The 26745-nt window shown below is 40.5% G+C and overlaps 1 protein-coding gene and 1 long non-coding RNA gene across 2 annotated transcripts; one reads left to right on the forward strand and one right to left on the reverse strand.

The window, feature by feature from the left end:
- On the forward strand, positions 1–23245 carry HMGCR (3-hydroxy-3-methylglutaryl-CoA reductase). Its single transcript, XM_047778112.1, has 20 exons — positions 1–118; positions 5180–5367; positions 6702–6813; positions 7101–7188; positions 9139–9223; positions 10126–10231; positions 13774–13880; positions 13991–14107; positions 14527–14687; positions 14807–15054; positions 15170–15345; positions 16577–16771; positions 17133–17291; positions 17436–17593; positions 18316–18421; positions 20069–20239; positions 20550–20690; positions 20775–20933; positions 21346–21500; positions 21640–23245. Exons 2-20 carry the CDS (start codon positions 5203–5205, stop codon positions 21692–21694), a joined length of 2664 nt encoding a protein of 887 aa, XP_047634068.1. The 5' UTR covers positions 1–118; positions 5180–5202; the 3' UTR covers positions 21695–23245.
- Positions 8066–26642, reverse strand: LOC125126095 (uncharacterized). Its single transcript, XR_007134504.1, has 3 exons — positions 26386–26642; positions 24833–24922; positions 8066–8632 (listed from the first exon to the last, which is right to left on the reverse strand). It is a non-coding gene; the product is annotated as an uncharacterized LOC125126095 (long non-coding RNA).
- Between the last annotated feature and the right edge of the window lie 103 nt (positions 26643–26745).

Raw genomic sequence — 26745 nt, forward strand, 5'->3', positions numbered from 1 at the left:
GACTCGCCCGGTTCCGAGCGTGCGTACACCGAAGGTTCCTTCCGCTCCGCGTCTCCGTTGACTGGAGACAGGCGGAGCGCCGGCTTCCCGGGTCTGTGTCCTCTAGTGAAACCAGGAGGTGAGGAGGGCGGTGGCCGGGGCGGCGGTAGGTGAGAGCTGATTAGGGTCGTGTTGGTGGAGGTTTTCGAGCTCCGTCCAGCCCTGGGAAGGGGCAGCCGGCACCTCCTGCACACCCGGGGGGAACTGTGCTGGTGGGTTTGCCCGGAGTGGAGCCCGGCCCCGCGGGGAAAGCGAGGAGACGTCCTTGAGGCGCAGCTGGCCGAGCGCGGCCGGCACCGATGCCGGGGAGCCCGTTGGCCAGGCTGGGCCGGAGCGGGTGAGGCGGGCAGGTCTCCGAGAGGCTGCCGTCACCATCGGTAGACCGGCGGGGTGTGGCCGGCTTAGTCGGCTCTGTCCGAAGTCGGCGGTGCTGGCCGCTCGGTCACGATCGCCAGGCGGAAAGAGTGCCAGGCAGGGTGACCTCGGAATTCCCTAGATTCGAGAAATACTGGGGGCTGCGGGACAACCGAGCCCGCATCTCGGGGAAAGGACTTGTCCGTCAGGTGTGGGCGTTCACGCCCAGGCTGTGCTGTTCACACCAGCCTCACGCCCTGGCGCTCCTGTTCGTCAGCACCTTTTTTTTCCCGTAAATGATGCTGACTAGCTCAGAGTCTGAAAGAACCTTAGATCTGCATACATGCACCCGGTTATTTCCAGGAGAAACGGATTGAGAGGATGCAGAGCCCAATGTAGAGACTCAACCAAAGGATCCTAAAGGATTTTTTTTTTTTAAGGGGCAGAGTCTCCTTGGTGCTGATTTCCTTGAGTCCAAACCTTGTAGGTTTTCCGGAAATATTTGGTTTTGAATAGGATAAACATACTTTGGAGGTTCAAAAATAGAACAGACAATTTTTGCAGTAGGAAGAGGTTGATGTACTCCATCTTAAATGGTCGTTTGAGATTTTTCGGATTTGAGGACATGCTTTCTTAGACTTGGTCCTGAGAAGTCATGGGAAACATTAATTTCCAGGCCATTCTAAATAAATTCTGTATAATTTCAGATCCCGCAGTGTAGAGAATGTATTTTTTGTTTGCTCGTGAATTTATTTTTCTCTCTGTGCAGTGAAAGACATTTTAGGATTTAGAGGTAATCTAGCAAAGGCCCAGAGTGTACTTTGGGGATAGACTGGATTTTGAGGGCCTCCTTTGTGGTAGTGTCTTTCCATTTAGTGATAAACTTGGCAGTAAAGAAAAATGGGAGTTAGTAATATGAAAACTAAAAAATGTGCAAAGATTACATCATTAACATGTGAAAACTGTTGAGGTGGCATGAGCATTTCAAGATAGTGTGCGCATGTGCACATGTATGCATGTGTTCTTTTTATTCTTGCGTGATCTATATCATGGATCAATAACCACTTAGATCAGTATCTGTTTAGGTTGACCATATGAAATTCCTGATGTTTGAAATGTGTCCATTTTCCCCCTGCAAAAATAGCAGTTTCATATGGCTCACTTAATACTTGTCTTTGTCAAAGAACTCTGGAGCACTATCTTCTTAAGCGCATAAAAAAAATATGACTTACTCACAAAGAGGTTCCATGTCATAAAACTGGGTGTAGATTCCGGTTTCCTGATTCCACTGAGAGAATTTATTTCCCCTAGGATACTAGGTTGAACAGAAGAATTCTAGATCCTGTTGAAATTTAAAATGACTCAGTATAAGACATGGTTCTTGCCTTCAGAGAGACAAAACATACACAGCAATTAATTGAGGACAATGTAAGGTAGTGTATAATCAAACACTGGAATGAGTGCTGAGTGGGAGGAATGAATTAGAGTGGGATGCCAAGGCATCCTTTTCTGCATTTGGCCATAGTAGGTGGTTTTCCTACCATATGGGGTTAGAGTTGGAGGATTCAATTTAAAGTATCCATTCTTTTGAATAATCTGTGAAATGTGTAGCATACTTCAGTCTGAATAAGCAAGGCATGCACTGCCTAGCTTGATTTTTTTAAACTAAAATTTATTTTTATTGCAGCATGGCCTAAGTATTGTTTTTTGAATTTGTGTGAGATGGATGTCCCTGTAGCCGTCTGGTGCCACTTGAAACTGCTGATGAAGTTGGAAGATTAGATTCTATGGCATTTAAATGCTTTGCATAATCACAGGGAACTAGGGAGGGTACCCATGAGAAATGAGATTGTGTGCAGTTATGGTTACTTTGACACACCTTTGTGTACTTGGTTACTCATTTTGTATTTCCAAATGTATTTATTGCTCTGTGTTTGGGGGTGGTTCAAGGGATCATGTGTATATCTTTCCCTGAATGTTGCAAAGATGACTTTACACCTAAGAAAGAAATGTCCCAGAATTGACAGTGCTGCTACCTTAAAGCTTTTGAGAGAAAACATAATGTCCCTAATATATAACTATATATTAATAATGCTAAACCTATTTGACCAAATTGGGGTGCCTTCCTGCTAGTAGTTCAGATTTTAGTCCAACTGAATTAACTTTTTAATAGTGAATACATTAGACGAAATATTCTAAATTGAGACAAGGGTTTTGGAAGAAGGGAGTGTTAGAAATTTGACCTACTTTCAAAATGTGTTTTTAGTTAATTAATTTTCTGGAACATTGCTAGTTGATCATTTGGATTAGTTTATAGGGTTTTGTTGTGTTTCTATTTGGGTTTTGTTTTCATGATAGAAGGCTATCATGAAAATCTAGGCTTTTATGGGGCTTTTAGTTGAAATGAGGAAGGGTCCACATCTAAGATAAGATTAATATTCTCCAATGCTTTAAGTCCAAGTCCTTGCTGATTAATACATAGTATTTTTTGTTACCGTTAATTTCTAAGATAGTATACAAAATGTAGCCTCACTTCTCCGCACCATCTCCCTTTAATAGGTTCTCTGAATGCACAGAACTGGAAGGCTCAAAGTGGGGGGGAGTTAAATCCATATTCTAGTGCCCTTAAAAAAAGTCATCTTTAGGTTTGTTTCAAGGTGTGTCAATAAAATGCATGCTACTGTAGCTTAAGAATTTATTTTTTTTAATTAAGCAGGTATTTGTTGAGCAAGTGCCATATATATGTATGTGTGTATATATATATTTATGCAAAGTGTCAGAAGATGAAATGAGGAACAGGACTAGGGAGAAAGGTTGAAAAAGCATAAGTAAACAAATGCCTGCCACATTTATACATCTCAGTGACTGCCCGCCTTTTAAAATTGAGACCCACAGTAAGAAGTAACATTTCAAGAAATAATACCTAGCCATACCACATGTCTTACCCACAGCTATTTTTTTTTCCTATTTTATTTTAAAATGTTTGTTCTGACTCACACAATTGATTTCATGATATAATTGATCCAATGAAGGGTTGTAACCTGTGGTTTGGAAACCAGGTATCTATTTGGCCTGGTGTGGCTGAAATGCAGAGAATAGAGAACACTGAGTGATACAATGGTTTTGATCCTAAAAACTACTCTTCTTTTGCCTATAACCCTTTATTAATGTTTTCTTTTCTTTATTTGTAGCCTTTTATTTTCTCTCAGATAAATGAATCACTTTCTTAGTCATTACCATAAATGTGAAATTCATTTGAATTTTTTTTTTTTGTCTTTTTTGGGGTTGGGGGGACTGCACATGTGGCATATGGAAGTTCCCAGGCTAAGGATCAAATCGGAGCCGTAGCTGCAGACCTATGCCACAGCCACAGCAACATCAGATCTGAGGCTCATCTGCAACCTGCACCACAGGTCACAGCAACGCCAGATCCTTAACCCACTGAGTGAGGTTAGGGATCGAACTCGCATCCTCAGGGATACTAGTCAGATTCTTTTCCGCTGAGCCATGATGGGAACTCCTAGTGGGGTTACTTTTTAAATCTTATTTTTTTGGGTAGTTGGCATGCTTTATTATAAGCGTTCATTTTAGTATAAGTAAGGCTTGCAAGTTCCTATATTAGAGATCAGTGACTTAGATTTTTAAAAAATCAGAATATCAACATTACCATTTAGGCAGCAGACATGGGGTGGTTTAGTCATTAGACCAAAATAACATGTGTTCTGTTGGGAATATTTGAATGCTAGAGACATCCGCTTTGACTAGCCATCCTCTTCTGGTACTGTTGTAAAATTTTTGTTAGCTGTTAAAGTTTGGGAAAAGACCTCCAGTGACAGCAACATCAGGAAGGTTTCTTAAGTATCATTTCGCTAGTGATACTATGCCAGGTATGGTATGGAATGGGAAAGGGTAATGGACTCCTGCCCTTGAGGAGCTTTATAAACTAAGATAATGATTTACAGGAGGGCACTCAACAAGTAGATTGTTTGGTATTTGTCTTTTGTGTAACTAGAATGTAAAGAGTGAAGAAGGTATTGATATGCATTTTATGTCAGGGTAATCAGAAAAAAATGATTGTTTCTCACTTTTATTTTCTGCTTTAATGCTCTTTCTTAGATAATATCAGGGGCTGAGATATTTCTTTAGTTTGATCTTAAATACTTAAATTCATACAACTGGTAAGAAAGCGCTGCCTTTAAGTTGTTTGCTGGTGCATAACAGAGGTTTTAAGTGTTGTGAGTAAAAAAGTCCTCTTAATTTTAGAATTATTTTCCAGAATTATAAGGAACACTATCAAATACTATTCAAATACTATCAAACAGTATTCCTTTTTTAAATGACTTTTACTTTTTCCATGATAGCTGGTTTACAGTGTTTGTTCAAATAGTATTCTTTTTTTTTTTTTTTTGTCTTTTTGCTATTTCTTGGGCCGCTCCCGCGGCATATGGAGGTTCCCAGGCTAGGGGTTGAATCGGAGCTGTGGCCACTGGCCTGCGCCAGAGCCACAGCAACGCAGGATCCGAGCCGCGTCTGCAACCTACACCACAGCTCACGGCAACACCGGATCGTGAACCCACTGAGCAAGCGCAGGGATTGAACCCGCAACCTCATGGTTCCTAGTTGGATTCGTTAACCACTGCGCCACGACGGGAACTCCTCAAATAGTATTCTTAATGTGCAAGACAGTGCATACAAAAGCAGGGTTTACAATGCACCTTTCCTTAAAATCTTCAACTAAAAATACAGCAAACTGTATTTAAGTGTTTATACCTTATATGCCTTCCAGGATCCAAGAATTCTGAAGCTACAATGTTGTCAAGACTCTTCCGAATGCATGGCCTCTTTGTGGCCTCCCATCCCTGGGAAGTCATAGTGGGGACAGTGACATTGACCATCTGTATGATGTCCATGAACATGTTTACTGGTAACGATAAGATCTGTGGTTGGAATTATGAATGTCCAAAGTTTGAAGAGGTTTGTGAAATTAATTTGATTTCTGACTAAAGCAAATTACATTTTTAATGTCTAAAGAGTATCTCCTTGGAGAAATGTCTCTTCAGGTCTTTTGCCCATTTTTCCATTGATTGATTGGCTTTTCTGCTGTTGGGTTGTATAAGTTGTTTATATATTCTAGAGATTAAGCCCTTGTCGGTTGCATCATTTGAAACTATTTTCTCCCATTCTGAAAGTTGTCTTTTTGTTTTCTTTTTGGTTTCCTTTGCTGTGCAAAAGCTTTTCAGTTTGATTAGGTCCCATTGGTTTATTTTTGCTCTAATTTGTATTGCTTTGGGAGACTGACCTGAGAAAATATTCATGATGTTGATGTCAGAGAGTGTTTTCAAATGAACATCTCCTCAGAAAAGAAAATCGTGGACTTGGAGAAAAGACTTGTGCCTGCCTGATGGGAGGGGGAGGGAGTGGGAGGGACCGGGAGCTTGGGGTTATCAGATGCAACTTAGAATAGATTTACAAGGAGATCCTGCTGAGTAGCATTGAGAACTTTGTCTAGATACTCATGTTGCAACAGAACAAAGGGTGGGGGAAAAAAATGTAATTGTAATGTATACATGTAAGGATAACTTGATCCCCTTGCTGTACAGTGGGAAAATAAAATAAAATAAATAAATAAATAAATAAACATTTTAGATGACAAAAAAAAAAAATAAAGAGTAGCTCCTTTTAGAGACAATATAATCAAAAATTTTAAGAGTAAAATTTTTAGTTCAGTATTCATAAACTTACCTCACATTTTCATTTACTTATGTAGTATGGAAATGCACTGGAAATACTTTTCTTTTTTTTTTTTTGTCTTTTTGCTATTTCTTTGGGCCGGTCCCGTGGCATATGGAGGTTCCCGGGCTAGGGGTCGAATCGGAGCTGTAGCCACCAGCCTACACCAGAGCCACAGCAATGCTGGATCCGAGCCACGTCTGCAACCTATACCACAGCTCACGGCAACGCCGGATCGTTAACCCACTGAGCAAGGGCAGGGATCGAACCCGCAACCTCATGGTTCCTAGTTGGATTCGTTAACCACTGCGCCACGACAGGAACTCCTGGAAATACTTTTCTTTTTGCCTGTGATAGCGTAATGGACACTTTTCATGATAGCTATTAACAGTGAAAAATGATTGGCTTAAACATTAGGTTGTTTAAAAATTGGGAGTTAACTTTTGATTTGCATTTTAATATTTTGTTGGGCTTGCACCTAAATTTCTATTATTATCATGATGATATTTAAACTAATGATGTATACCAAGTAGAACTTATCTTTGATTGGGATTTTTCTTTTCTATCTTTCTCCAAAGGATGTTTTGAGCAGTGACATCATAATTCTGACAATAACACGATGCATAGCAATCCTGTATATTTACTTCCAGTTTCAGAATTTACGTCAACTTGGATCAAAATATATTTTGGGTAATCATTTTATACGTTCATGTCTTGATATGCTATCAAATTTTTGATTTGCTATGGAAATTGACCTGTTTAAATCACCCGAGTAGAAATGTGTGTGTTGCTTAAAGTATGCTGCCTGCATTCAGTAGTTCATTTCTTTTTATTTGAATTAGACATTCTGCTATTTCTGAGACCTTAATAATCTGGAGAAAATAATATTACTTTCAGAGTATTATATACAACTGTATGTTATTATGTGTGTAATAAAAGATGAAGTTTTTTCAGTGTGTTGAATTTTGTCATTTTAGGTATTGCCGGCCTCTTCACAATTTTCTCAAGTTTTGTATTCAGTACAGTTGTTATCCATTTCCTAGATAAAGAATTGACAGGCTTGAAGTAAGTAGTAAGCAAAATATGCTTTTTTTTTTTCGGCCTTGTCTGCAGCCTGTGGAAGTTCCCAGGCCAGGGATCAAACCTGCACTGCAGCAGCAACCCAAGCTGCTGCAGTGACAACACTGGATCCCTAACCTGCACCACAAGAGAATTCCTAAAGCATAAATATACTTTCTTTCAAAATATATTGAAGGAATTCCTCCTGTGCCACAGTGGGTTAAGGATCTGATTTGTAGCAGCTTGAGTCATTCCAGAGGTGCATGTTCAATCCTCAGCCCGGTGCAGTGGTTTAAAGGATCTAGTATAAGTTGCAGCTATGGCATAGGTCGCAGCTGCAGCTTGTATTCAGTCCCTGGCCCAGGAACTTCCATGTGTCATGGGTGTGGCCATACAAAAATAAATAAATAAATAAAATATATTGTTAAGAGCTTTTCTTCTCTGTATTATAAAGTATTGTAATAAATTATCAAAAGTTTATAGACATATAGGGAAAATTTTCATGTAATTATCTAGCTAATTTTAATACCTGTTAACATTTTGGTATATATCCTTCCCACTTTTTTTTTTTTTTTTCATTTTTGGCTGTCCCACAGCATTTGGAGTTCCCAGGTCAGGGATCAGATCTGAGCCATAGTTGTGACCTAAGCCACAGCTGTGGCAACACCAGATCCTTAACCCACTGTGCCACAGCAGGAACTCCTTCAATATATTTTGAAAGAAAGTATATTTATGCTTTGGCAGCTGGGGAGTGAACCTGCGACCCAATGCTCCTGAGACACCACTGATCCCATTGCACCACAGTGGGAATTCTTCCCACTTTTTTATACTTAAAAACTTTTAAGATCATACCCTATACTACTTTATAACTTGTATACTTAATAATAGTTTATCAGCATCTTCGCATGTTCTTAAGGCTAAACTAAGTTATTTTTAATAGCTCTCTAGTGTTCCCCTGTAGGATTATATTGTAGTTCATTTACTTACTCCTCTAGATTGGACTGTTAGCTTAATTAATTTCCTCCATTAATAACAAGACTGTGATAAATGTCTTTGTAGCTAAATTTCTGTTTGTATTTAGTGATTTTCTTAGGATGCATTCCTAGGAGTGAAAACAATGGCTATGTAGGCTTTTAGGGCTTTTATTGGCATTTAACTTTCCTGAAAGGTTGTTTATCCTTCCACAAGTAGTAATTAATGGAAAAAAAAATTGTATATAGTCTGCTGGTTTCCACTACTCTCTGAAAGTACAGCTTTCCTATGAAACCTTTTTTAAGTGAAGAAGCAAGTACCTTAGGACACATCTTGCTAGTGGATGCACAAAAAGCACAGGCACTCAGAGACACAGTTCAAAGCTCTGGCGGCTTGGTGCTGAGATGCTGAATGTGGTCCTGAGCGGTGACACTCTTGCTTCTCTGCTCCAGGTGCCCACTGCTTCTGTGACAGCTCCCTGTAAAAGAAACACTGGATGCCATTTTTACTTTTCACCTTTTTTTTTGGTAAAATTGAAAATTCTCTTTAAATTCCTTTTGGTTAGAGAAAACAGGTACTAATATAAGTCCTTCATAAAGGTGAAGGGGCATAAAACAAACTTTCAAAAAGGAGGGGATACCTGTAACTTCACTTTTTCCTACATTTAATTCACGTGGACGCATTTTTTTCCTAAGGATGATATTTTTGCTATAAAATTATCAAAAGGTGTTTCTGTGTATATATATTTAACTTTTTACATTAAAAATATTTGTAAATATTTTGAGCATCTAATATATTTAGCTTTGAGGATGTCGAAGGAGTATAGGGTGTACTTCTTGGTCTGCAGAAAGATACACATGCCAGAGCTCATACAGCCTATGGGATGGGGCGGGGTTTTGTTTTAGAAAGGAATTTTTTAAGTGACATTTTTTTTGTTTTGTTAAACATACCTGATCATCTTGTTTTCTTTTTCTTTTTTTCTAGTGAAGCTCTGCCCTTTTTCCTACTTTTGATTGACCTTTCCAGAGCAAGTGCACTGGCAAAGTTTGCCCTCAGCTCCAACTCACAGGTATTATTTATAAGACATGAATGTCAGTTGTATTCTTTTTTTTCAGATTGTTGACATTAATTGGAAGGATAAGTAGAGTTTCTTCACAATCCAAGATTTAGGAGTTGCCCACAATTTGGTCACGTCCTAAGACGGGTCTCCCCAAATACCCTAGGAACTGTCCGACTTATCTAACAACTCAATTGTAATTCCACATCTTTTAGAATTTGGAATCTTCCCCATTTTCCTTCTTGAAGATTTCAGAACCTAAGGTAACACGTCTTTTGAGTAACTTAGAGTATCTACCTAGTGCAACCTATCAGAGAACAGGAAGGATGTAATGGAAGACTCTCAGGGTAGACTGACTTCTGAACCCCTTGAATGAACACTGGCATTATTGCCCATCTAAAATTTTATCTTGGTGTTCATTAGCCACTTTAAAGAACCTAACATTTTAAAATAATAGAGTATCTGAGGATAAACTTTCATATACTTCTGTCCTGATTATGTATTTGACGAGTATGATGATTGGAGCATTTTGACAAGGATACTTGGGTTTCATATTACTAACATGATATCAAAAAATTTGCAACTAAGCACTTATTTCAATGGTAGCAAAAGTATAAAATGTTGGAGGATTTACTTGTGTGGTATTTAAATGGCAGGATTAATGTCCCACCCCAAAGGAATCTTCCGAAGAACTTTCGTTCAGTGGATGGGGAGATCAGTGCATGTTCTTCTTTTTTTATTCCTCCAAATTATTAGCATCCCTTGTATCTGGAATGCCTGTTAATCTTAACATATTGTGTATTTTATTCTTAATATAGTAAATTAGATTTAGTAGAAGCCGTGGGATGCTCTCTAACATTTTAAAAATTTATTTTGTACCTTGCCCTCATTGATATATTTGGCCTGTGTTTTAGGATGAAGTAAGGGAGAATATTGCTCGTGGAATGGCAATTTTAGGTCCCACATTCACCCTCGATGCTCTTGTAGAATGCCTTGTGATTGGAGTTGGCACCATGTCAGGTTTGTAAGCAATTTTTAACATTTTAAAATAAGTTTGCAAAAGAAGAGAAAAAGAAAAAAGATTGGATTGTATCAATTATTCTTACACTCTGTCTTAAAAGCCAGGCATTACTCTTAAATTTTTTTAATTGTTTGAATATGTGGACATAATCCTATTTGACCTCCTGTCTGTGTGCTTTAGTGAAAACTTGGTAGGTTACTGTTTATTTTTACTCTTGCTATCTTTTTCTGTGCTCCACTCTTTTTGGATGACTTTATGATGGTTTTATTTTTTTGTTTGGTTTTTAACCAATTTTGTATTCCAGGCTCATTTGGAAAGCACCTTCCAGCTCCTACTTTGCCTGGATTAAATTAGTGACTTGGTTCCTTCCTTGTGTTTTAATTGTCATGTAGGAGACAGAGCAGAAGTCAGGAGTTGGACAGCTCTAAGTTGGGTCCACCTAATAGAATGATTAGGAAGATACAATCAGACACTATGCAGTACCTCCTCACACTTGGCCAGCATTGGCTGCAACAATCGTTTCTTCATTCTTAATTGGAAAGCAGAGAATGAGATGTGAAATGTCAAACATAGGACTCCATTATGTAGGACAAAAATTACAGCCTCTTGTGGAAATTTGCCAGAATGACTATATGATGCTCTTGTCAAGGTTTCCTAATCAGTTAAGGCTAGACTTTAGACTTCACGGCTTTCTCGTGAAGGCCACGCTTAGTTAACTCCTGTTCTAGTGTATTTCCTGGTGCTTTCTTAGGGCCCTCAATAAGAAGTTTCCTTCTTTCAGAGGTAAGTTATCTAACATTAAGAGAGTAGCTGGTTGTCATTAGTTGAGGTCTCTTCACTAGATAGTATATTAAGTATATAATGTTTCTTCTGACTTTCTGAGGGCAATTTTATTATTTATTCAGTTACTTAACCTGTCATTCAAAATTAATTTAGCAAAGATTTTTTTTTTTAATTATTTTTTTAGGACTTCTTTGGTGGCCTAGTGGTTAAGGACTCAGCATTGTGACCACTGTGGCTTGAGTTTGATCCCTGGACTGAGAACTTCTGCATGCTGCAGATGTGACCAAAAACAAAAATTTTTTTTTTTAACGGCCGCACCCAAGGCAGATGGAAGTTCCCAGGTGAGGGGTCGAATCGGAGCTGTAGCTGCCAGCCTGTGCCACAGCCATGCAGGATCTGAGCAGCGTCTGTGACCTTTACCACAGCTCACAGCAACACCAGATCCTTAACCCACTGAGCAAGGCCAAGGATCAAACCCGCATCCTTGTGGATACCAGTGGGGTTCTTAACCCACTGAGCAACAGTAGGAACTCCTGGGTATAGAGTTTTGACAGAGACGTAGTCATGTAACAGCCACCATAATCAAGAAAAATGTTTTTGATCAGGTGAAAATATACCTAATGATTTTATTCAAGCAGAAAAGTATATACAAGATGAGAAGATTAGCTCGGAACTGGTAGTGGGCCGTGAAACCAAGGATTATTCATTGGAAACTGATGTAGAAGGTAGGATGGTGAGTTTGGTTATGACAAGTCAGAACAGTGGAGAAAGGAAGTGATTAGTTTTGTCATTGGACAAAACATTTACAGCTGTACAGAAATGGTAAAATTAGGAATTTGGCCTAGGGTAGAAAGCAACTGTTTGGAAAGCCAGTAAAAAAAGGAAAAAGTCTTTACTTCTTGGAAGTATGTAGATTGGTGCTGTCTGCTTATAGTGCTGAAGTGGCGCAGAGAGACTATCTGGGGACAGAGAAAAGAAGAATGCCTGGAGAACCTATAACAACAACGGTAGTTACTGTTGGGAAAGGGTAGAGAGCCAGGTGGTAAAAGCATTGGTCAGGTGTGGTTTGTGATTTCAGTGGTCTCAAATTTGAAAAGATTATATTTGGCTACTATTTATTTATTTATTTATTTTTATCTTTTTTGCTCTTTCTTGGGCCGCCCCTGCGGCATATGGAGGTTCCCAGGCTAGGGGTCGAATCAGAGCCATAGCCACAGCAACGCGGGATCCGAGCCGCGTCCGCAACCTACACCACAGCTCACGGCAACGCTGGATCGTTAACCCACTGAGCAAGTTGGCTACTATTTAAATGGAGGTTGCAGGGAGTTCCTGTCATGCTTTGGCAGAAACGAATCTGACTAGTATTCATGAGGATGCAGGTTTGATCCCTGGCTTCGCTCAGTGGGTTAAAGATCCCGCTTTGCTGTGGCTATGGCGTAGGCTGGCAGCTACAGATCCCATTTGGTCCCTATCCTGGGAACCTCCATATGCCACAGGGGTGGTCCTAAAAAGAAAAACAAACAAACAAATAAATAAATGGAGGATGCTTTTGGTATTGTAATTTTGTATTCTCTTGGTTTTCTGCATTTTAGAGTAATTGCTGTGGAGTTTTTTAAATGTATGCTTTTTTTCTATTATATAATCAAATGACATACTACAATTCAGAAAATGAAATACAATGTTGAGGTTTTTTTGTGTTATTCTACTTAGTTTTTATAGGAAAAGGGAATCAAGTGTTATTTGTATTTCAGAACATCTTTATTTTATATTTAATATGAATGACAGCAGAAATATGTTTTATATTAAGGTTTACTTATTGGGATTAGGTAATCTTTTCCCATCTCTCTTCCTTTCTGTCTGAGACTATCACCCAATGATACCTTCACCATCGTGTAGTGGAACATTTGTTAATTTGGATCTTGCATTTGTGTTAGATCATTTCTCAGATCAGTGAAATGAACCAAAATTGTAAGAGCATCAATAGATACCATAGAGGTTATACTGAATTTAGAGTTTGTTGTACACATGAAATGTTTATTATGATATTGTATCAGGAATGGCATGACTGGCAGTGTTTTACACAAAGTCCTTGGTCCACGGGTGAAGTGCTTTTGTGTTGTTGAGTGGGACTGAATCAGTAATAAAATGGGGTGGGAGACGTTTGCTCCATTACGGTGGCCTGTCCTTGATATCCTACCTCAAAACAGAGTACTACCATTTGATAAAAGGGGATGATCAAATGGGTTAAACACCGCCCTGCCTGGCAGTGTGACACTGGGGACACGGGACAAGATGCAGGCTTTGTCCTCGAGGAAGTTATTCCTCTGTGCACTTAGGCCTTGCAGCACCTCTGACTTCCTAATTTTTTTCCCACTAGTCGGCGAAGAGCTTAATATGCTAATACTTTCACATAGTCGTCTGCCTAGAGGAAAAGTCCTTGTGATATAGTTGCCATCAAAAATATACATATTGGGAGTTTCTGTCATGGCTCAGGGGTTAACGAACCCAACTAGCATCCATGAGGATGCGGGTTCAATCCCTGGCCTCACTCAGTGGGTTAAGGATCTGGTGTTGCTGTGAGCTGTGCTGTAGGTTGCAGACACAGCTCAGACCCCGTGTGGCTGTGACTGTGGCGTAGGCCGGCCACTATAACGCCGATTGGACCCCCAGCTTGGGAACCTCCATATGCTGCGGATGTGGCCCTAAAAAGACAAAATACTTCTTTACTAATCAACGTGTTAACTTTTTCTTTAACCAGGGGTGCGTCAGCTTGAAATTATGTGCTGCTTTGGCTGCATGTCAGTTCTCGCCAACTACTTCGTGTTCATGACTTTCTTCCCAGCTTGTGTGTCCTTGGTTTTAGAGGTAAGGGCAGTTCCTACTACTGGCATTAGTAGAAGAGTCACACTTCTCATTAGATTAGTTCACCTAAAGAAAATCAGTACCTTCTAACGTAACACTGACTTACTTTGTAGCTTTCTCGGGAAAGCCGCGAGGGTCGTCCAATTTGGCAGCTCAGCCATTTTGCCCGAGTTTTAGAAGAGGAAGAAAATAAACCAAATCCTGTTACTCAGAGAGTTAAAATAATTATGGTAATTACATGGTTTTATTCTCCTTTCAGTATCTTTGGTTCCAATATATGCTGCTTTTCAATTTTATTTTCTAAGCTTATCGTTCTGTAATTTTTGGCTGTTTCACTGATGTTCCTCTTCCTTTTTTTTCCTTTCTATCTCATTTCTTGGAGGGCCCTGGTTTTCTCTCTCCCCTAAATAGATTTTTCAAGTTCCTCCACTTTATCTCTCTTTGAAGATCTGTTCCTCTTGGGGGGGGGTAGTGTTTTCAGCTGTTCAGTGGGGCTGTTATTAGTCACATAGCAAACCTGGGGCTTTCTTTTCATGGTAAGGGAAGGTCATGGAAGGGAGATAGTGTTTGGTTATCCAGTTGCTAAGGAGGAGAAGTCAAGGTTTCATTGATAAACAGAGAAAACATGATTTTTGAATTTTTCTTTCAGTCTCTAGGCTTGGTTCTTGTTCACGCGCACAGTCGCTGGATAGCCGATCCTTCTCCTCAAAACAGTACGGCAGACAATTCTAAGGTTTCGTTAGGATTGGATGAAAATGTGTCCAAGAGAATTGAACCAAGTGTTTCCCTCTGGCAGTTTTATCTGTCTAAGTAAGTTCCTTGAGCCCTACTGTTGTATATTAATCGTAACACTCTATGCTCCTGAAAGTTTAAGTTGTGCCTTTTATATTTCTGAGTAATAACATTTTAATTTGCTCTCTTTTATTTAGAATGATCAGCATGGATATTGAACAAGTTATTACCCTAACTTTGGCTCTCCTTCTGGCTGTCAAGTATATCTTCTTTGAACAAGCAGAGACGGAATCTACACTCTCATTAAAAAACCCTATCACATCTCCGGTAGTGACCCAAAAGAAAGTCACAGATGACTGTTGTAGACGTGAACCAACACTGGTCAGAAATGACCAGAAATTGCACACAGTGGAGGAGGAGGCCAGGATAAACAGAGAAAGAAAAGGTGATTTCATACTCTTCTCATTTTCCATTCTTCCAGTGTTGATTCGTCAAGAAGTTGAGGTCTTTTTTAAAACTTTAGTTCAGTGTTAAGAGATTTCTTTTAATCTTTTGAACAGTTGAGGTTATAAAACCCTTGGTGGCCGAAACTGACACCTCAAGCAGACCTACGTTTGTGGTTGGTAACTCCACACTTGATTCTTCGCTGGAACTAGAGACGCAGGAACCTGAGATCCAAATTCCCTCGGAGCCTCGGCCTAATGAAGAATGTCTACAGATACTTGGAAATGCAGAGGTGAGAAAATAAATTCAAGCTTGGTATCTTTTGTAAGAAAAGGAGTTTTTTTAATTAAATAAGGAAGGAAATTATAGCAACTCAGTACTGTAAGTTCTAGGCACCATGTGGCATGGTGTACAGGTACTGCTCTTATTTATTCCCTACAATCTTGTAAGACAGGTGGAATTATGTCCATTTTTCAGATGAGAAAATGAAAGCTCCAGGAGGGTTAAATATGTCCAAAAGTAATCGATCTAGGAAATGGTAAAGCTGGGATCAAGAGTCCAAGATTTACTGACTTAAGAGTTAACATTCTTTCTACTTTATTACACTTGTAAGATGAGCAACTGCTGTATTCTTGTATGTGTGTTCAGGTCTAGGAAGGCTTTAACACAGAAATGAACTTCAGAACTAGAAGAAGAGTTTGGGTTTTTTTGTTTGTTTTTTAAAGTAAGCTTGATACTCACAAGGCTTGTTTTCTTTCAGTCCACTCATGTTTTAGGATGACTCTTATGTTCCATCCATACCTGCTTACTCTGATTCATTCTCAATTTATGTGTATATTAGTGAGAATAGATTGTTTTTCTTTATCACTATTCTTTCTCTCATTCCTATGATGTGTACCAACTGTCTTGCTGTATACAGGGTTAACAAAACTAACAGATGGGTGCCAGAATCTTGTCTTTTTGTCTTTTTAGGACTGCACCCGTGGCATATGGAGGTTCCCCGGGCTAGGGGTCGAATCGGAGCTATAGCCGCCAGCCTACACCAGAGCCACAGCAACACAGGATCTGAGCCGCATCTGCAACCTACACCACAGCTCACGTCAACGCCAGATCCTTAACCCACTGAGCAAGGTTAGGAATCGAACCCGTGTCCTCATAGATGCTAGTCGGGTTTGTTAGCCACTGAGCCACGACAGGAACTCCAGTGCCAGAATCTTAAATAGGGAGGTTTTTTCCTTTTATTAATGTCACTTGCAAAATTTAGTGTTTTAGTCTAATGTTAGTTTTCACATTTTTATAAAGAATTTGCTTTAATTTTGATGTTCTTATTTCTACTCAGATCGTCTTTAGAATTCCAACTTCCTTTCGTTTTCTTAAAGTACTTGTGTTTTAGTTCTCCTGACAGCACTGTTTGTATTAAAATGGTTTATTTATTATGGATGATATGAAGCATGGTTCAAGTCTTTTTTTTCATCTCCCTCCATCAACTCCCTTCCCTTTTTTTTTTCCCTCCATTTCTTTAGAAAGGTGCAAAATTCCTTAGTGATGCTGAGATCATCCAGTTGGTCAATGCTAAACATATCCCAGCTTACAAATTGGAAACTTTGATGGAAACCCATGAACGAGGTGTATCTATTCGCCGACAGTTACTTTCCAAAAAACTTCCAGAACCTTCTTCCCTCCAGTATCTACCCTACAGAGACTATAATTACTCCTTGGTATGTTATTTTCTTGATTTGAGCACATTTCCTTTCTAGCTTTAGTCTTTAGCTTTTTGGTCTTTTTCTTGACTCGTCTTTTGTAACTACATAGTTTTATAAAATGTTTTTCGTTTTAAACCATTTTACTCTAATTTTGTATTCTACTTATGCTATAGGTTATCAACATTCAGAAATTTTTCCACTTGTTACTTGTAGTCATTACTCAAGATTTTAGTATTTTCAAAACATGTAAAGAGTAAATTAAAAATTTGGTTGAAAAATACTCTAAAAGATTAAGTTCGAAGAAAGTTGTTAATGACAAGGGCTGTTTATTTGCTATGTGCAGATTTTTCACTCAGGACCTGACCTTTCCTTTTAGGTGATGGGCGCTTGCTGTGAGAATGTTATTGGATATATGCCCATCCCTGTTGGAGTGGCAGGACCCCTGTGCTTGGATGGAAAAGAATTTCAGGTTCCAATGGCAACAACAGAAGGTTGCCTCGTGGCCAGCACCAATAGAGGCTGCAGAGCAATTGGTGTAAGTTGGCATTTATGCATTTGCCCGTTTTAAGGTACACTCTAGGCAGTGAGAGGAGATCTGGGGACAGTCAAAGACAGCGTTTGAGACGAGCCAGCACTGTTTTCAGGATTAATATGTGCTTTTGTGACATACTCTCTGTAGCTTGGTGGAGGCGCCAGCAGCCGAATCCTCGCAGATGGCATGACTCGTGGCCCAGTGGTACGTTTTCCACGTGCTTGTGACTCTGCAGAAGTGAAGGCCTGGCTCGAGACACCTGAAGGGTTTGCAGTGATAAAGGAGGCATTCGACAGCACCAGCAGGTGTGTGTGGGTTTACATGTACGTTTGTGTTCACTTCAGAACCAGTGCCATCTTCTGTGATGGCTTAACATAACTGTTAAGATACTGCCTGCTTAAGATGACAGAACAAAATATCAGCTTTAAATCTGTTCATTCAAAACGAGTAATATGAATGCTTGGTTGGGATGGAGGGAGCAAAATATTGGTACAAATGAATACCTCCATAGAGGTGAATTAGAAAAAAAGTGTGCACTTGTAAGTTTGTGTTGGTTTTCCAAGACTCACTTTGATTAGGCAGTAACTTTGCCTTAGAAGAGTTCTGACATAGAGTTTCTCTGGGGCAGAATTGCCTGAGAGTATTTTCCAAGCAGGAGAGAAGTAAATATTCGTATAGTAGATTTACTTTGAATATAGAACATTAAGTTTATAAAGAAGTAGAATCAATACAAATGATAACCCCAGTATAGTTCAAGCTTATATGCTTGTTTTTATTTGGGCTTTTAAAGTTTATTTATGATGAAATTACTGTCTGAAGCCCTCCCTTCTTGTACATGTGATAATGAGACAGAGTTGAAGTAGTATTCCAATTAATAGGTTTAATTAAAGAAGAAAATTCATTTAATAAGTAATCTTCATGAGCTTTCTCTTGCATATAAAATGAACCACCTAAACTGGATTTTAAGATAACTTCCATTTTCTTAAAAAAAAAAAAAAATAGTGAAGTCTGCTTTTTTCGTTTACAGATTTGCTCGTCTACAGAAACTTCACATGAGTGTGGCCGGACGCAACCTTTATATCCGTTTCCAGTCCAGGTCAGGTGATGCCATGGGGATGAACATGATTTCGAAGGTGAGCATGGACAGACTAACAGAACTTGCAGGAGCGATTGTCCCTGGTGAGGGCAGCAGGCTCACACTTTACTATATGCCCTCCTCCTGTACTTTTGAATTTTGTACCATCTATATACACTCCTTATTCAAAGAGTTGACTGACTGAAAGATTTTTATTGAAAGGTAAATATTAGTTCATGCAACTCATTTTATATAAATCAGGCATTTGTTGATTGATGTTGTTTGTATTTGACATGTTTAATTTAGACCTAGCATTATACAATTTCTGGGTCTACTCAGAAGGGCTGGGAAGAATTTAGGGGTTAGCACTTCCTATAAAACCTGAAAGCTGACCTTTTCTAGAGACTTCAGGACTCATATTTAAGAAGCCAAGTTCATGTGTGTATAATTCCTTTATTTTAAGTATCTCCTTATAAGAAGATTGTATATAGCTTACATTTTATTCTGCTGATATTTGCTCTTTACCTGTGTTTTACCTGTTTATAAGAACTACTTGGAAAGAGAGGATAGTGACTAAATGTATAAGCTTTAAAAATTGCCATTAAACAGTATAGCAGTTCCTGAAAAAAATAAAAATAGAATTACTTTGATTCCGCAATTCCACTTTTGGGTATATCGCAAGTAGGGTCTCAAAGAGATGCTTGTATAGCCATGTTTATAGCATTATGCACAACAGCCAAAAACTAGAAGCAGCCCAAATGTCTATCAGCAGATGAATAAAGCTTGGTACCTATATACAGTGGAATGTTATTCAACCCTGAAAAGAAAGGGTTGACACATGCTCATAAATGTGGATGAGCCTTGCCATTCACTTGCCAAGTGAAATAATCTAGTCACAAAAAGACCAGTACTGTATGACTCATTTCTGTGTTACCTCGATTAGTTAACTTCATGGAGACGAAGTAGAAGGGTGGTTGCTAGGGGCAGACGGAAATGAGGAGTTGTTTAATGGTTATAGAGTTTTGAGTATTGCAAGATGCAAAGAGTTGTGGAGATTGGTTACTCCAATACGATGTGAATGTACTTAATATTACTGGACTATACACTTGAAAATGTATATTCTATGTTACAGGTATTTTTCCACAACTAAAAAAAAATTTTTTTTTTCATTGCAAAAAGCATGTTTTGGATTTTTGAAGTGATGTGAATTGAATTAATTGAATTGGAAGTCATTGGAAGGCTTGTTTATATTTTATGTAAATCCTAATGCCTTTCCATTAACCACAAGATTTACTTTAATGTCTGACTTCTCTTAACCAGGCTTTGCAACTTTGGCTTTCACGTAACAATTTAATAAATAGAAGAGGGAGCTTATTACATGTGGGTCATGGATTGAGTTAGTCCCGGGTGACATGAATTTGAGTATTATATTCTCATTGAGTATTTTTAGAATATTCTCATCATACTATTCATCAGTGACTACAAAGAACTTCATTTTCCTATCTAAAAACATGAGGAACCTATACCTGGCTGAGAAATTAGGCACTGTAATGGTTAATAAGACAGCTGTTATTTTGGGGCTCAATCTCTCTGAACTATAGTAATTGTATTTAGAAGTACTGCTATCATTAGATACAGATAAAACCTCTGATTTATAACTGACTGTGTTTTAACGTAGGTTTCTTTGTTTGTTTTTGGTTAATAGGGTACAGAGAAAGCCCTTTCGAAACTTCATGAGTATTTCCCTGAAATGCAGATTCTGGCAGTCAGTGGTAACTATTGTACTGACAAGAAACCTGCTGCTGTAAACTGGATAGAGGGAAGAGGAAAGTCTGTTGTGTGTGAAGCTGTCATTCCAGCCAAGGTTGTCAGAGAAGTGAGTGATTGGGTGAATTTTTTAATTTTGTTAACCTTTCAATGGATTAAAAAGTGGGGGGGAAAGGCATATTAGGATTCTAAGTAAAGTTGACTGTAAGGGTGCAAGCGCTGTGTTAAAGATGACCGTTTTGTCACATCTTCCCGGTCTGTGGGTGGCAGGACGACCCTTACAGATACTTTTTACTGAGGACAGGGCTGACATGGGCCGCATCTAAACTCCCTTGTTTCTGGAGGTGCAGAAAGATCTGGGTAACCCACTCCTGATCTTCGGGGGGAAGACATAAAATGCACACACCTCTGTTTTCTAGGTATTAAAGACTACTACAGAAGCGATGGTTGAGGTCAACATTAACAAAAATCTGGTGGGCTCGGCCATGGCCGGGAGCATCGGCGGCTACAACGCCCATGCAGCCAACATCGTGACTGCCATCTACATTGCCTGCGGTCAGGTGAGGGCTCCAGCCTCCACCTCTCTTGTCTTTCATCGTTCTAAATGAGAGAAGTTTTCTATTTTGCCTTTCTGTTTTTTTCAGGATGCGGCACAGAACGTTGGCAGCTCCAACTGTATTACTTTAATGGAAGCGAGTGGTCCCACAAATGAAGACTTGTACATCAGCTGCACCATGCCATCCATAGAGATCGGGACCGTGGGCGGGGGGACCATCCTGCTCCCTCAGCAGGCCTGTTTGCAGGTAAGACCTGTGGGGCCAGACTCCAGGGACCTCAGGCCCAGTTCTGACTCATTGGGATTCTCTGTGTTTCTACCTGAATCCACAGATCACTCTCCTCTGTGATCGGGCATCTTTTCACTCTCTTGCTTCCCAGTAGCCTAAGCCATCGGGCAGGCACAGGCTTAGTAAATTGAGGAAGCAGATTAAGAGAGCAGACGAGTGTTCATCTGCTCTGGGTGAGGGCACTGCCAGCCAGGCCGTGGACGTCAGGTCCACCGCGGTGGATCCATTGTCAGACCTGGAAATGTAGTCCCTCCAGCGGAGCGTGCTTCTCTCCTAACGCCATTGTAGTGGCCCTCATTTCAATTCATCAGTAGGAAGTTGTTGCCGTAACTTGAAGGCTGAGCCCTGCCCTGTCTGTCCCTGGCTGCAGATGCTAGGGGTTCAAGGAGCGTGCAAAGACAATCCTGGGGAAAACGCCCGGCAGCTCGCCCGAATTGTGTGCGGTACAGTGATGGCTGGGGAGTTGTCCCTAATGGCAGCTTTGGCAGCTGGACATCTCGTCAGAAGTCACATGATTCACAACAGGTAAGCCTTCAAGACTTTTTTGGCACGTTTTCCCTATACTTATGTAGTATAAAAACCTCCTTCACAGATACAAGTCCCAACTTAAAATTCTGCATTCCTGACATTTTGTATATCCCTACTTTGTCTTTTTCTGCTGTAGGTCAAAGATAAATTTACAAGACCTCCAAGGAACTTGCACTAAGAAGGCAGCTTGAATAGGCTGACAGTTCTGAACGGAAACACGGGCTTTGGGTTCTAAAGGATTGACATAAAAATCTGTGAATTAAAAAAGCTCAATGCAGTGTCTTGTTGAGGATGAATAGTCGTGATCAGTGAGACGACTGCTTGGTTTCTGACTCTTTCGGAAAGTCTGAGGTTCTTCTTTCCACGCAGATTCCTCAGATCTGAACACAGTTTACATGCCTTACATGCTGTGCTCTTTGGAAAGTCCTCAACATGGATACTCTGCCTTTAGAGCATCACAGTGGTAATCGACCGCACACTTCTGCAAGAGAATACAGCTGGAAAAGAGTGTTTTCTTGTGATGAAATTCATGGAGTTCATGGTGATCAGTGTGAGATTGAACCCTCCTCCTGTCCACACCCCTCAACCCCCAACCCTGGGTTGAAAATGGATTTTTAAATTATATTGTAGCTGATAAAACTCCTGATTTCATAGTTAATTTATTAAGTCTGGGTTGTAGAACTTTAAGAAATAAGAGCTAAGTTTATTTTTTTGTAAACTAATACTTCATTTGGTGCTGGTCTGTTTTGATTTTGGGGGGGATAGCCAATGTGATTCTTCAGAAGGGGGCCTGCTTTCTTCAAGAGAAGAATTGCCCTTATCCCTGGATTACAGAATAATGTGCTACTAAGCAGTGCTAAATAGTTCTCTTTCAAGAAAACAAATCACTGCATTTATCTCTGCAGGTTATTTGTTCAGAGAGGACTCTGGTCTAAATATAAATGTTTGTTTAGATTGGCCATATCTTTCAGCATATAAGGCTTTAAGAAGCAGAGTTTTGTGCTCTTTATTAAAGATCCAAGAGCTCTTAATATTGCTTAGATGAAGGTGGCTCTGTTTATCAATGATATACAAGTCTATGACCTCTCTTGGAACTCAGCAGGTGGAAAACACAGGTTTGGAAGAAAATTACCACTTTGCAAAGCCAACTTTTTTTTTTTTTTTTGGCCGCACCCTCGGCATGTGCACGTTCCCGGGCCAGGGATTGAACCAGCGCCGTAGTTGTGGCCTGTGCCACAGCTGCGGTAACGCTGGCTCCTTAACCCACTGTGCCACAAGGGAACTCCCAGTTTCTTAAAAGATACTTAATTTAGCTGAAAAATCTAGATAGTTTTTGGTAAAGGCCTGTGTGAAATCTGTATATGTTGTAATAAAGCTTCTTGTGCCAGGAATTTATTGAAAGTGTTGAAGAAATAAAAATCAACTGACATACTGGTAAAATACTTAAAGGTTGGTCCTGAGAAGATAATTGTTCTTAATGTTGTCCAGGACACCCTGGTTTGCTTTGTCAAGCCTAGTGAAAAGGAGCGTGAGCTTTCCGAGCCAGTGAAGGTGCCGCGTGAATGGCCACAGAGGGAGTGTCCCTTGTCCTGCGGCCAGGAGGTTGGCGACTGAAACATTCACACAGGGCTCTTTGATGGACCCATAAAAGCTTCCTCAGGGGGTCAGCAGAGTTGGTGAATCTTAATTTTTTAAAATGTACTTTTGTATAAATAATAAAGAACTCCTTATTTTGTATTACATCTGATGCTTCAAGTGTTGGTCTTGGAAAGCTGATGGCTCCGTAGAAGATGGACTCTGAGACACATTCCAGTAATGCCCTGGCAGCAGGAGAGCCTCTGAGTGACTCTGTCTGCATTATTGTTGGGGAAGACTGGCCTTTTCTGTTGTAGGTCAAGTTTAAATTGCTTCAATTGTGTCTTTTTCCAGTGACTTTTTATTTATCTGAATTTTTCATGGAAGTGGCTGTGAAATGTATGTTGAGTCTTCATTTTGGTGACTGTAACCAATACCATCTTGCTAAACTAATGTTTTGTACAATTACTAAATTGTATACATTTTGTTATACCTTTCTTCCAGTTCCAGTAAATTATGAAAAGGAAGTTGATACTGATAAGTGTAAGCAGTAACCTTTTTTGTTTGGATTAGCCATAGACCTGAGACCTGCAAGCTTTGAAAGTCTGGCCAGAGTGGTAACCTGTAATTCACACTAGGTGTCCTGTGACCATTTATCATAATCCGTTATCTTCTCCACCTCTACAACAGGAATGGCAGGCCAGTGTTCTCTATGCCTTAAAACTCTTGCTTAGACAATTTGAAGAGTTCAGATTTCTCATCTCAACTGGACGCCTTTTGGATATTGGGGGTGTGACAGTTGAGAGGAAGAGGTCATCAAGATGGGACAGCCAAAACCACATGGCCACTGCAGGTGTGCACGGAGCCTGTATCAGCTGAAGCGGAGAGTACAGCTTAGTATAGCTGAGGTTGGCCTCCTTAAAAACTGATTCCTATTTACTGGCAATTATGGACTCTACTTCTGCTATAGTTAGAGGAGAACAGGTGTGTATGAATCCCTGAGAACCAAGGCTCAGATCCTTGAGAGTCATTTCGAATTTTTCTCCCAAATGACATGTGATCCCCTGTCTGGTTGGCCCCCTCGAGAGTGGAGCAGGCTGTGCAGGAGTTTTACCCCCTCATTGCTTGGGTGATTTGATAAGCAGTGAGATAGATGCATGTAGCAACACAGGATTTTTTTCCTCACCTTAGGAGAGGATAAAAGAATTCAACCCAAAGAGAACATCTCATCTTGAAGGGTCTGAACTCAGAGGAGGAGACGGAATAGCAAAACACATCAATACAAATCCACTGAGTACAGGAGATTGAAATAAGGGCAGTAAGTTCATTGTAAGAATTTTTTTTAAGAGTGATGTTTCTCAAACTAGCCTTCTAATTGACTTTAAGAATGAACTTTGCCTGGTTAGTAAAAATAATGCATAACTTCTGTACTGGAAGCCTAGAGAAGACAGGTTTTAAGACTTCATTTTAAAAACATTTCCTTTTCATTATGATGTGCATGGAACCCCTCCCCAATGCTCAATGGGCGCGCACGCGTGTGCACGCACGCACACACACACACACTTTGTCCTTTTCCTCCTGAGCAGGTTTGGGAGCTGCTGAGGCAGGTGTGGGCACCCTTGTGTCAAGTTGTGAGACACTTGTTCTCTAGGCCAATGGGCCAGAGCTGTGCGCCACCTGCTGGAGTTAGGAGGTAGGACAGGCAAGTGCTTTAGTCTGGTGGTTCCCCGATGGGGGGCGCGCAGCTCACTCACCTGGGTTCTCCTTCCCTTGGTCTGGGGTGGGGCCAGGACTTGGGCAGTTCTGTTGCTGCTCTACTGGTTCTGGATTTCAGTGTGAGGTGCCTGATGGTACCAAGAATAAATGGTATTAGAAAACTGTGTTTATCCAGAAGCACACAGCAAACACCCAGGGAGAGGCCAACAAAGTTGGAATGACTGTCCTAAAGAAAGAGACACTTTTAGCCATTACTTCCCTCACTTTCTTTCTTTTCTTTTCTTTTTTTTTTTTGTCTTTTTGTTGTTATTGCTATTTCTTGGGCCGCTCCCGCGGCATATGGAGGTTCCCAGGCTAGGGGTTGAATCGGAGCTGTAGCCACCGGCCTACGCCAGAGCCACAACAATGCGGGATCCGAGCTGCGTCTGCAACCTACACCACAGCTCAGGGCAACGCCGGATCGTTAACCCACTGAGCAAGGGCAGGGACCGAACCCGCAACCTCATGGTTCTTAGTCGGATTCGTTAACCACTGTGCCACGACGGGAACTCCTCCCTCACTTTCTTATCTCTTGGTCCCTGCTCTCTCTCAGAGGACCCAAAGGGGAAAATAGCCTACCTTTAAGGAGGTTTGCATATACCATTCCCCGCTCACTTACTTTCATCTTACCCACCCTATAGCCCTGCAGTTTGACTGCTCTGTATATTAACCTCCCAGGACTGGAGCTCTGGAGCAGAATTACTCAGAGGCAAGAAGCTAATTCAACGGACCATTCAATTGGTTACTTCTGAAGCCAGATGGCAGTGAGCCAAAAGGCCGGAGGGCCCTGTGAGTTAAACACAGGCACCTTGTGTGATTCGTGTGTTTTGTCAAGGAAACCTGGCAAGAAAGTGGCAGGAAGTAATCCACAAGAGAATGGCTACAGTCATCTAGGCCGTGTTGATAAGTCATCTAACACGTGTTGATAAGTCATCTAGCCTTTGCTTTCCTGTCACTTGAAATTTGAAATGGCAAACCGTTTAGTGGATGTGGTGGGGGCAGGGGACAGTTAAGGGCAAATTCTTTCAGTTTCCACTCCACGATCAGCAGGCACTGTATGTTATTAGATGCAGTGGACACAATAAAGCAAACCAGAGTGTTAACCCTAAATGATGTGATGGAAGACTCCTCACTGCCCCACCCTCTCCTGGCCGGAAGCTCACAAAGGAGATAAACAGGTGCCTCTACCTCCCTGCCCACTTCGAAGTCTGGATTAGGGCTGTGGCCTCAGGGCTCTTACCAATAAAACCATCAAATTTTGGTGTACTTCCTGCCTCATCTCTTCTGATCTAGGGTACGGCCTGTGAACACTCTACCTCATTCTTAAACCTTTATTGCTTTTATTTTTTCTATTTTTATTAAAAAAAATTTTTTTTTGGACACACCCATGGCATGTGGAAGTTTGAGGGCCAGGGATCAAACCCATGTCACAGCAGCATGTGAGCCACAGCAGTGACAATGCCAGGTTCTTAACCTGCTGTGCCGCAGAGGAACTCCCTTTATGGCTCTTAATAGGAAAGTAAACTCAGGTCTGCATGAGTAGCCCACTCACCTCTGACCACAGCTCCTTCAGCAGGTTCTCATGCTCTCACCCACACTGCACCACCGCTGGTAAGGAGCCAAAGCTTGAATCTGGCTTGCTGGTACAGCCTGGATAATCACAATTTTAAATGGAAAGCTCTTGAAGGAAGGCCCTTTTTTAATTTGCGTTTAGCACAGCCTACATAGGCTGGTAGAATCCAAACCTTGAAGAATCTTGAACATTCCATCAAAACATGTTCCGACCCCCCCAAACCCCTAAAATGATGAAAAAATACAAATAAAAACTCCCCCCCCACCATACTTCAGTGGTGAATCTTGCCCACATTTTCCCCCAGACCATGGTCTCTTGAAGACAAGGACTATGTCTTTC

This window comes from Phacochoerus africanus, chromosome 4, assembly GCF_016906955.1.
Source record: "Phacochoerus africanus isolate WHEZ1 chromosome 4, ROS_Pafr_v1, whole genome shotgun sequence".
NCBI lineage: Eukaryota > Metazoa > Chordata > Mammalia > Artiodactyla > Suidae > Phacochoerus > Phacochoerus africanus.

Coding starts and splice junctions, on each gene's coding strand:
- HMGCR (XM_047778112.1), top strand. CDS start 5,203: ATGTTGTCAAGACTCTTCCGAATGCATGGCCTCTTTGTGGCCTCCCAT. Junction 15,055..15,169: donor GATAAACAGAGAAAGAAAAG/GTGATTTCATAC, acceptor TCTTTTGAACAG/TTGAGGTTATAAAACCCTTG. Junction 21,501..21,639: donor AGTCACATGATTCACAACAG/GTAAGCCTTCAA, acceptor TTTCTGCTGTAG/GTCAAAGATAAATTTACAAG.